At 59.7% G+C, this 10,462-nt stretch overlaps 1 gene segment (V, D, J or C); it reads right to left on the minus strand.

The window, feature by feature from the left end:
- Positions 1 to 4,118: 4,118 nt before the first annotated feature.
- On the minus strand, positions 4,119 to 5,386 carry LOC123347723. The segment is given in 3 exon segments: positions 4,119 to 4,185; positions 4,900 to 5,212; positions 5,295 to 5,386. Coding segments are annotated over 3 exon segments (429 nt in total).
- Positions 5,387 to 10,462: the final 5,076 nt, after the last annotated feature.

The raw sequence follows: 10,462 nt of genomic DNA on the forward strand, positions 1-10,462 counted from the left end.
AAAATCCGTTTGTCCCAATTTATTCCCGGGGAATCTCCCCTCCCCCGCTCCGGTCAAGCAATATCAACCATCAGATCAACAACCGCCCTCAACCCCCCATTCCAAGCACCTTTGGACGCTGCTGCGATGAAAGCAAAATGCAGCCACCACAGCATCGTCTCTGCGCGTCTGCGGCCCGTCCTCGCGCTGGGGACGGGCACGAGCTGCTCCCTGCGCGGACAGAGCTTCTGTGCGAGCAGCGGGGCCAGGGGGCGGGTGGAAACAACCGGGAAAGAGAGTCCCTGCACGGGCCTAATTTGCATAACCCCGCCTCATTTAAAATAGCACTGGGAAAACCCCGCCCCTGCCATGCTGAGCTATTGATTAACATCCTTCGCAGGGAGGTGGGGGGCTATTCTCACTCACTGGGGGGTGCTGACATTTCACCTGCCCAGTTTTCACTGTTACCTCTGACAGGGCCAGAAAACCGATCAGGTACCGCCGTTAAAGATGCACCGAAGCCATTGGAAGCGGCTGCCTGTGAAACCAGCCCTTTTCTGCAGGAACTCACCGATCAGGATCTGGGAGCCTAACTTGAATTTCCTACATTGGAAAAACCATATCCCTGCCCTACTGGTGCAGTCACTAGGCTGTGTCCCAGGACCCCTGGGTTTCATGCCTAGCGGGGGCAGCCAAGGGGGCAGGTCAGATCTGCCAGCAGCTAGTGACATCTGACCCTGTCCCCTTTGGGCTGCCCCGTGCACTGCTCGGTATCCATCCAGGTCTACGGGGACCCAGGATGCAACAGAGAAATGCTGAATCCTCACACCCCCTAGAGGCTACAGTGGGACTCGTCTTGGGGGGAGGGATCGCTCAGTGGCTTAAGCATTGGCCTGTTAATCCCAGGGTTGTAAATTCAATCCATGAGGTGGCCATTTAGGGTTCTATGGCAAAATCAGTACTTAGTCCTGCTAGTAAAGCAGGGGGCTGGACTCAATGACCCTTTGGGCTCTATGAGATAGGTATATCTCCATTTACTTTATATTATGAGTCAGGGAGCGCAGGCCAGAGCAGGGTGCTGCCCCCTAGGGGCTGGGTCAGGGAGAGAGGAAGCTCGCTGCTAGCCCAGAAGGGCAGGTCTGCAGCAAAGAAAACGGGGTCTGCTGCCCTCCCATGTTTCCTGCCCCGGCCCTGACCTGTCTCTGCAGCCCCACCAAAGCCGAGTCCTTCACGCGCCGGTGGCAGCGCTGGGGACATTATCTCCTTGGTTCCGTTCTGGGTGTGTCTGACCCTTCCCCTGGGCTGTGCCCCGCAGCGGGCTGGGACTGCACAGGGGATGGGTTTGTAGGTGGTTAGATTCCCGGCCAGTCACTGTGTCTCTCTGGCAGTGATACACCGCCGCGTCCTCGGGTCTCAGGCCGGTCATTGGCAGATACAGCAGGTGGTCGGGGTTGTCTCTGGAGATGGTGAATCGCCCTTTCACTGAGTGGCCATAGTCCGCGTTCGTGCTGTCGGGGTTAATGCAGGAGATCCACTCTGGCGCTTTCCCGGGAGCTTGGCGGTACCAATACATCCAATAGCTTCCAAAGGTAAATCCGGAGGCTTTACAGGAGATGCTGAGAGACTCTCCTGTGGTTTTAACGCCTCCCCCAGACTCCACCAGCTGAATCTGCGAATGGGCACCGAAAAATTAAAATATATTATTAATCATCTCAACCACGTCCACTGTAATACTGAGCTCCCCTCTCTATCCCCTGCGGCTCGCAAGGAATCACCTCTGGGAATTGCTGCCATGAAAGCGACGGGTAGCCACAGCATCATCTTGGGTTTTTTTTTTTACTATTTTGGAGACAATTCTGCAGGAAGCGGAGATGGGTGTGAGCTGCAGAGACACGTGTCTGTGCCGTCTCCTCTGCAGACTCAGGGACACCGGGGTGTCTAACAGGAAATGTGGTCACTCGATTTGCATACGCGCCCGTCTTAAAATGAGAGAGAAACCGACTCTAGTAGCTGTGTGGTAGCAGCAGGCCCAGCAGCAGTAACGTTACCCTCCCCCCTTTGTGACTTAGTTCCCATGGGTACAGCGAGGACGCTGTTAGCAATCCGTTCTCCGTCTGCTCGAGTTCCTTCGTAAATCCCTGTCTCCACTGAGCGCTAAGCGCACATGGGGCCGCGACACACACTAAAAACTGCGGGCGGGATTCCCAGTTCCCGTTACAGTAAAACTGGCGAGAGCTGCAAGAACAAATCCCTGCGCTGGGGGTGAAATTTCAGCGGCAGGCCCCTGGAATCTGGCCCCGACCTCATCTCGCTGCCCCTGAGATCCTAGCTAAGGTCTGCGCTGTGGGGACTGGCTGCTACTGTCCTGTAGCTCAGTTCTAAACGAGTCCCATGGAGAAGCGAAGCGGGGAAAGGAACTGAAATAATTGAAGCCTTATACCCAGATGTAGAGACACTCCCTCCTGAACCTGTGTATTTAATCATTTTAACTTTAGCTTAATTATAAATAATGATAAACTCCTTTCTGTCTCTAGCTTGAGGTAAGATTACATGACTCATCCCCCTTCATTGGAGGAGCTCCCAGGCCTGTTGCAGATGGTAACAGAACCAAGACACGTCTTCCCACCCAGTTCCTTGGCCCTGCCCGCTCACTGTGTCACCTGGGCCAACTCGCTTCGGCCTCTGCACCTCAGCTGCCCAGCTCTAACATTCAGGTCGTGTTGCTTCTCCCGTGTGACGTGGCTAGTTAGACTGGAACGCGTCTCATCTCCTTCGTGCAGCCTGCGTCCTCCACAACTGCTTTTCCAGGAGGGCTGAAGTGTGTCTCCCAACGTGCCTACTTGGGCTGAGAGCTGGAATGACGCTGACCCGCCTTTCAGACACCTGCGCCCCCGCGGCAGTTTGTGTGCGGAGCCCGGTGCGCTCTGTAGCACTGGGCTCTCTCCCAGAGAGCACAGAAATACACCGCCGAGTCAGCCCGCTGCGCCCCCTCTATGGATAACGTGAGAGACTTCGCTCCCGTGTCCAGCTGCGCGGAGAAACGCGGTGCCAAGGAATCGGATTTGCGTTCCGAGCCGTAGGAAAACCTCCCGATTAGGAAGCGGGGCTGCTTCCCCGGCAGCTCCTGGTACCAGTCCAGGGCGTAGCTGGTGTCGGAGGTGCTGTATTGACACCTGATCTCCACCCGCTGCCCTTCCGGGGCTGGTAGAGAAGCGGGCATCTGAGTCAGCGAGTTCCCCGCCACCGAACCTAGAAGGGGGAGAATTGGGAGGCAGTCACGGGGCGAGGAAAGTCCCTTAGACAGGCCCCGGCCCCTCCGCCCGGAGCTCACCTGGGAACAGCGGCAGCGCGCAGAGACACAGCCACAGAGATCCCCGCATTTCTGTAACCGGTGCGGGAAAGACACTGAACCGCCGCCACCGATTCGACTTCTGGGGGAAATGAAGTGCCGGGGGGTGAGGCCGCTTCTGTGTGAACGGGGGATCCGGAGCTGGGGTGGGGGCAAAGCTCACACACGTCAGGAAGGGAAGGGAAAGGGGGTGAGCGTGTGGAGTGTGTATCTGTGTGTGTGTCTGTCCGCCTCTGTATCGCAGTGCGTGTGCCTGTCTCACTGTGTCTGTCCGTCCGTGCGCGTGTCCCCATGCGGGTGCGCGCGCAGTCTCTCTCCAGTGTCTGCAGCGCACAAACAGTCACACCCACCCGCGCCCTGATTGCGACAGGGCCCCTCCTGCAAGCCGTAGTGAGGGGGGAGCGGGGCTCGGGAGCCGCCCACTGTTCTACCCCCGTCACTGTCTCTTTAAGGGAGGGGGAAGGGGCGCGGGGCCATGGGGTGCGGGGCGGCTCTGGAGTGACGGTGCCCGATTTCTGTCCCTTTTAGCAGGGGGGAAGGGCAGGCGGGGCCCACACGCTGGGGGACGAGGGCGGGGCCCACACGCTGGGGGAATGGGACCCGCCCGGAAAGCGGTGGGGTTGGGGGTTTCCTGTCTCACTCCCGGGGATTCGCTTTTCCCGGGCGCCGGCTGCAGAGACTCGGTCTCCCGGCGCTTCCTAGACTGAGCTCACACGGTCTCCTCCGCCTCCTCCCGGAGCTGCCTTTAACCCTCTGAGGCCGGAGGTCGCGGGGCGGGGGGGTTTGTGTCTCAGCTCAGGCCGGATTCCCAATCTCCTGCACGGAAATACCGGGCCTCAGGCTCAGGGGTGCTGGGACTGGGGGTGTTGGGGGGATACCGCACCCCCTGGCTTGAAGCGGTTCCCCTCAGACGCAGGGTTACAGTTCGGTCCCATGGCTCTCCGCACCCCGCTGTGCACGTTGGTCCAGCCCCCTGCTCAGGCTGGTCGTTCGCAAAACTAGAACCTGGGCTGTGGATCCTGGTGTCTTCTAGCGCCTCCCACACTGGGGCGGTAGAGCGGGATGGGGGCACCCAGCCCCGGGCACGGGGAGAGAATGGGGGACCTGGTCTGGGGGGAGCAGGGAACGGGAAACACAAAGGACACCGCCTGAAGCGGAAAGGAGGTGGGGGAGGGGATGGAACAGCTGGGCCCTGCTCGCCGAACCATTGCGATGGGGCAAATATGGGGGACCCTGGTATGGGAGGAGGTAGGAATGGGGGAGACTCCAGCGGGGAAGAGCCAGGGGAGTCCCCGAAGAAGGTGGGGATGGAAGGAGGAAGTCAGGGAGTTTGTGTAGGGGAGGGAGGGATGCAGGAGACCCCCGGGTGAGCGATAAGCGGAGCCTGCACACGCTGGGAAGTGTGCAGCCCCCCTGCTTGTAAACAAGGACCCGCTTCCTGGTGCCCCGGAGATGTGGCTCCCTCCCCCTCCCCCCGGTGCACATAGGGGGGAATGACTCGTCTCCTTTCCGAGACCGCCCCGCCCCCCCTCCGGCAGTTTGTGTCGGGAGCCCGGGGCGCTCTGCAGCACGGTGCGTCCCAGAGAGCACAGAAATACACCGCCGAGTCAGCCCGCTGCGCCCCCTCTATGGTTAGCTTGAATGACTTCGCTCCCGTCTCCAGCTGCGAAGAGAACCGAGGTGCCACCGAACTGGGTTTGCGCTCCGAGCCACTGGAGTATCTGCCCAGCAGGAACAGGGGTTGTTTTCCCGGCAGCTCCTGGTACCAGTCCAGGGCGTAGCTGGTGTAGGAGGTGCTGTATTGACACCTGATCTCCACCCGCTGCCCTTCCGGGGCTGTCAGGGAAGGCGGGATCTGGGTCAGCGAGTTCCCCGCCACCGAACCTAGAAGGGGGAGAATTGGGAGGCAGTCACGGGGCGAGGAAAGTTCCCTAGAGAGGCCCCGGCCCCTCCGCCCGGAGCTCACCTGGGAACAGCGGCAGCGCGCAGAGACACAGCCACAGAGATCCCCGCATTTCTGTAACCGGTGCGGGAAAGACAGTGAACCGCCGCCACCGATTCGACTTCTGGGGGAAATGAAGTGCCGGGGGGTGAGGCCGCTTCTGTGTGAACGGGGGATCCGGAGCTGGTGTGTGTGTGTGTGTGTGTGTGTGTCCGCCTCTGGATCCGAGTGTGTGTGCCCGTCTTACCGTGCCTGTCTCTGCGTGTGTCCCCATCTGTGTGTGCTCGCGCAGCCTCTCTCTCTAGTGTCTGCAACACACACAACGGTGGCACCCGGCAGCGCCCTGCGCGCGATGCTGCTCCCTAGCGGAGGTTGAGCGGAGGTCACGACCGGCCAATTGTTCTAACCTCTGTCACTGTCTCTTTAAGAGGCGCAAGGGGGCCGAGGGGCTCTGGCGTGACTGTGCCGGGCGCCCCCTGTCTGTCCCTGCTGCTGCCCCTTTGGCATCAGTAGGGAGGGGGGAAGGGCAGGTGGGTCCAGGCTGGGGGCGTGGGCGGGGCTCCCATGCTGGGGGAATAGGTGGGGACCCTGGCATGGGGGAGGCGGAAATGGGGCACCCAGAGCCAGTGGGGTCAGGCAAATATGGGGGGAACGTGGGATGGGAGGAGGTGGGGATGGAGGAAGATGGAGATTCCGACAGGGAGGAGCAGAGGAGTCGCTGAGATAGAGGGGGTGGAAGGGGGCAGACGGGGAGATTGTGTAGGGAAGAGAGTGATGCAGGAGACCCCGGGGTGAGCAGTAAATTGGGCCCGGGATGGGATGGGGGTAAACAGGACACAGCCCGGTAATGCCGGGGGGAGGCGGATGAGACTCTGCGGCTGTTGGTGGGTGTTTCTGAGAGTGAGCATGAGAACGGCCCATCTGGGTCAGACCAAAGGTCCATCTAGCCCAGTGTCCTGTCTTTTGGCGGCGGCCAATGCCAGGTGCCCCAGAGGGAGTGAACAGAACAGAGAATCATCCAGTGATCCATCCCCTGTTGTCAAGTCCCGGCATCTGGCAGTCAGAGGCTGAGTGGTACTGGGGAGGGGAGTGGGTGTAGGTGGGATATTTTTGCTCGTGGGTGGGTGTGACTGTGGGTGTGAGATTGTGGGTGAGGCACATTGTGGATTTGGGTGTGAATATGTAGGTGGGGGGTTGACAGTGTGTTAGTTGGGTGTGAGTGCAGTGCTTAATTTGTAATGAAAAAGGTGCTGAGCCACAAGCAACGTTTGTACTTTCACAGCTGTCACTGCGAGCCCAGAGGTGCCAGGCTCAGCCTGTGTGAGTGAGTGTGACTGTAGGTGAGCTGGGGGTTGTGTCTGCCTGTGAGAGGGCTTGGACTCTGCGGCAAGGTGGGGGGCTGAAGTGTCCGTGTGTGTCCTACTCTCTCCGGCTGCCTGTTTCACGCTACAAGCCGGTAACGAGAAGAGCTAAACACCTGACCTTTGCGGTCCCTTCTCACCCTCTGGTTCTATGAAGGTGGGGTGGGGTGGTTGTGGCTGCGTGTGGGTGGGCGGATGGCTGACTGTGAGATGGTGTGTCTGTGTCTGTGGGGGGCACCGTGAGATGGTGCCTTTGTGTATGTGTGTTGCTGTGAGTGTGTCACACTTGCTCTGTAACTGTCTCATACTAATAGGTGGCGGTGTCTGAAGCTGTAAGGGGAGCTCAGCTGCAGGGAGACCCGGTTCGGGGTGGGGGGGTGTCTCTGGAAATGCTCGTGGTGTTTTGGGGAAGCGGAGAGTGTTTCCCCATCACAGTTCGTCAGTCCGATCCACTCGGGACCTCGACCAGGAAAATCCGGTCTCGAGAGATGCCCCATAGACGCCCCATGCCAGTGTGAGGGGCTCTGAGACCTTCCCCACGCCAGGACCCGAACCCACCAGCTGCAGCTGGGAAAGGGGGACTGCCAGCACGGGCAGGGGATTCCCAAATAATAATATAAAGACCGCTGTCACGGAGTGTGGGGGAGTCCGGCCCTGCACCCCTCTTCCTGGGCTCACAGTGACTCTCAGCCAGCCAGTAAAACAGAAGGTTTATTGAACAACAGGAACACAGGATACAGCCCAGCTTGGGTTCAGAGCCAGGACCCCTCAATCTGGCCTTTCTGGGGGGTTCAGGGTGCTTGGATCCCAGCCTAGGATCCCCTGAAACCCACCTCCCAGCTCCCAACCGAAGACTGATTCCACTTCCCCCCTCCCTTTGTCTAGCTACAGCCAGAGGTGAGACCTCCCCTCCCCCAGGCCAGGCTCATGTTACAGCTGCAGACCTGTCTCTGCCTACCAAGCACACAGACAGTCCCTGCTCTCACCTATCAACCACACAGACAGTCCCTATTCCATCACACCTCTCCCCCCTCCGAGACTGAACTGAGCGGGGTCACTCTGCCCAGTGACCTGGGGAAGTTCAGGGCCTCCTCTCCGGGACAGCGCGTCCGCTATCAGGTTGGCGCTTCCCTTCACGTGGACCACGTCCATGTCATAGTCCTGCAGGAGCAGGCTCCACCTCAGGAGCTTGGTGTTGGCTCCTTTCATCTGGTGCAGCCAGGTCAGGGGAGAGTGGTCGGTGTACACGGTGAAGTGGCGCCCAAAGAGATATGGCTCCAGTTTCTTCAGGGCCCACACCATGGCCAGGCATTCCTTCTCGATGGCCGCGTAGTTCTGCTCCCGGGGTAGCAACTTCTTGCTCAGGTACACGATGGGGTGTCTCTCCCCCTTTTCATCCTCCTGCATCAACACCGCCCCCAGGCCCATGTCGGAGGCGTCGGTAAACACCATAAAGGGCTTGTCAAAGTTTGGGTTTGCCAAAACTGGGCCTTTGAGCAGAGCCTCCTTCAGTGCCTGGAGAGCCTCCTGGCACTGCTCGGTCCAGACCACCTTGTCTGGCTTCCCCTTCTTGCACAGCTCAGTGATGGGGGCAGCTATGGCACTAAAGTGGGGCACGAACCTCCGATAGTACCCCGCCATCCCAATAAAGGCCTGGACCTGCTTTTTGGTCTGGGGAGCGGGCCAGTCTCTGATCGCCTCCACCTTGGCTGGTTCCGGCTTTAGGCAGCCGCTCCCCACCCGATGGCCCAGGTAAGATACTTCAGCCATCCCCACCTTGCACTTCTCAGCCTTTACGGTTAACCCCGCCTCCCGGAGTCGGTCCAGCACTTGTCTAACCTGGAGTACGTGGTCCTCCCAGGTCTGGCTGAAGACGCAGATGTCATCAATATACGCCACAGCAAAACTCTCCATCCCCCTCAGTAGCTGATCCACCAGGCGCTGGAAGGTGGCCGGCGCTCCCTTGAGGCCAAAGGGCAGGGTCAGAAACTCATAGAGCCCCAGGGGAGTGATGAAGGCCGATTTCAGCCTGGCATCTGCGTCCAGCGGCACTTGCCAGTAGCCCTTTGTAAGATCCATGGTGGTGAGGTACCGAGCACCTCCCAGCTTGTCTAGGAGCTCATCAGGCCTTGGCATGGGGTAGGCATCAGATACGGTGATGGCATTAAGCTTTCGATAGTCCACGCAGAACCGGATCGACCCGTCCTTCTTGGGGACCAGCACCACTGGGGAGGCCCAGGGGCTGGCGGACGGCTGGATCACTCCTAAAGCCAGCATGTCCCTGACCTCCCTTTCCAGGTCCTGGGCCGTCTTCCCGGTAACCCGAAAAGGGGAGCATCGTATCGGGGTGTGTGCCCCAGTCTCCACCCGGTGGACAGTCAAATTAGTGCGCCCAGGCTGGTTGGAAAACAACGGTCGGTACAGTTGCAGCACCCCTCTGATCTCAGCATGCTGAGCCGGGGTCAGCTGATCTGAGAGGGGAATCGCCTCCAGGGGGAAACCAGCCTTTGTCCCTGGGAATAGATCCACTAGAGGGTCATCCCCCGGCTCCTCCCAGTGGCCACACACGGCCAACACCATATTCCCCCGGTCATAATATGGCTTCATCATATTCACATGGTACACCCGGCGGTGATGCGCCCGGTTAGACAGCTCCACCACATAGTTTACCTCATTTAGCTGCTTGACAACCTTGAAGGGCCCTTCCCAGGCAGCCTGGAGTTTGTTTTTCCTCACGGGGATGAGAACCATCACTTGGTCCCCGGTGGCGAAGGCGCGGGCCCGCGCCGTGCGGTCGTACCAGACCTTCTGCTTCCTCTGGGCTCGGGCCAGATTCTCCCTGGCCAGGCCCATGAGCTCGGTAAGTCTTTCCCGGAAGGTCAGGACATACTCCACCACCGACTCGCCATCGGGAGCGGCCTTCCCCTCCCATTCGTCTCTCAGCAGGTCCAGGGGCCCCCTTACCCGCCTTCCATACAACAGTTCGAAAGGCGAGAACCCAGTAGACTCCTGGGGTACCTCCCTGTACGCAAACAGCAGGTGAGGTAAGTACTTGTCCCAGTCCTGTGGGTGCTGGTGCATGAATGTTTTTAGCATCATCTTTAGCGTCCCGTTGAACCTCTCCACCAGCCCGTTGGTCTGGGGATGGTACGCTGAGGCCCAGCTGGGTCGGACCCCACATTTCTCCCACAGGGACTGGAGCAGGTCCGACATGAAGTTGGACCCCTGGTCCGTTAAGACTTCCTGGGGGAATCCCACCCGGCTGAAAATGGTCATCAGCGCATCCGCCACGGTGGCTGCTTCGGTAGAGGACAAGGCCACCGCCTCGGGGTATCGAGTGGCGAAATCTACCACCACCAAGATGTATTTCTTTCCTGACCGGGTCGCCTGGCTGAGAGGCCCCACCATGTCCATGGCCACCTTCTGGAAAGGCTCTTCTATGATGGGCAAAGGCCTCAGAGCTGCTTTCCCCTTGTCCCGGGCCTTCCCCACCCGCTGGCAGGGGTCACAGGATTGGCAGTACTGCCGGACATGGGTAAAGACCCCAGGCCAGTAAAAGTTCTGTAGCAGCCTCTGCCTGGTGCGCCGGATTCCCTGGTGCCCTGCGAGGGGGATGTCATGGGCCAGGTACAGCAGCTTGTGGCGAAACTTCTGAGGAACCACCAGCTGCCTCCTAATCCCCCATGACTCCACCTCCCCGGGGGGAGCCCATTCCCGGTACAGGAACCCCTTCTCCCACAGGAACCTCTCCTTGCAACCTCTCCTCATGGTCTGCGCTGCATTGAGGTCAGCCCGTTCCCTGGGCTTCTGCAAGGAGGGATCCTTCTGCAC

This window comes from Mauremys mutica, chromosome 13 (assembly GCF_020497125.1).
Source record: "Mauremys mutica isolate MM-2020 ecotype Southern chromosome 13, ASM2049712v1, whole genome shotgun sequence".
NCBI classification, from domain to species: domain Eukaryota; kingdom Metazoa; phylum Chordata; order Testudines; family Geoemydidae; genus Mauremys; species Mauremys mutica.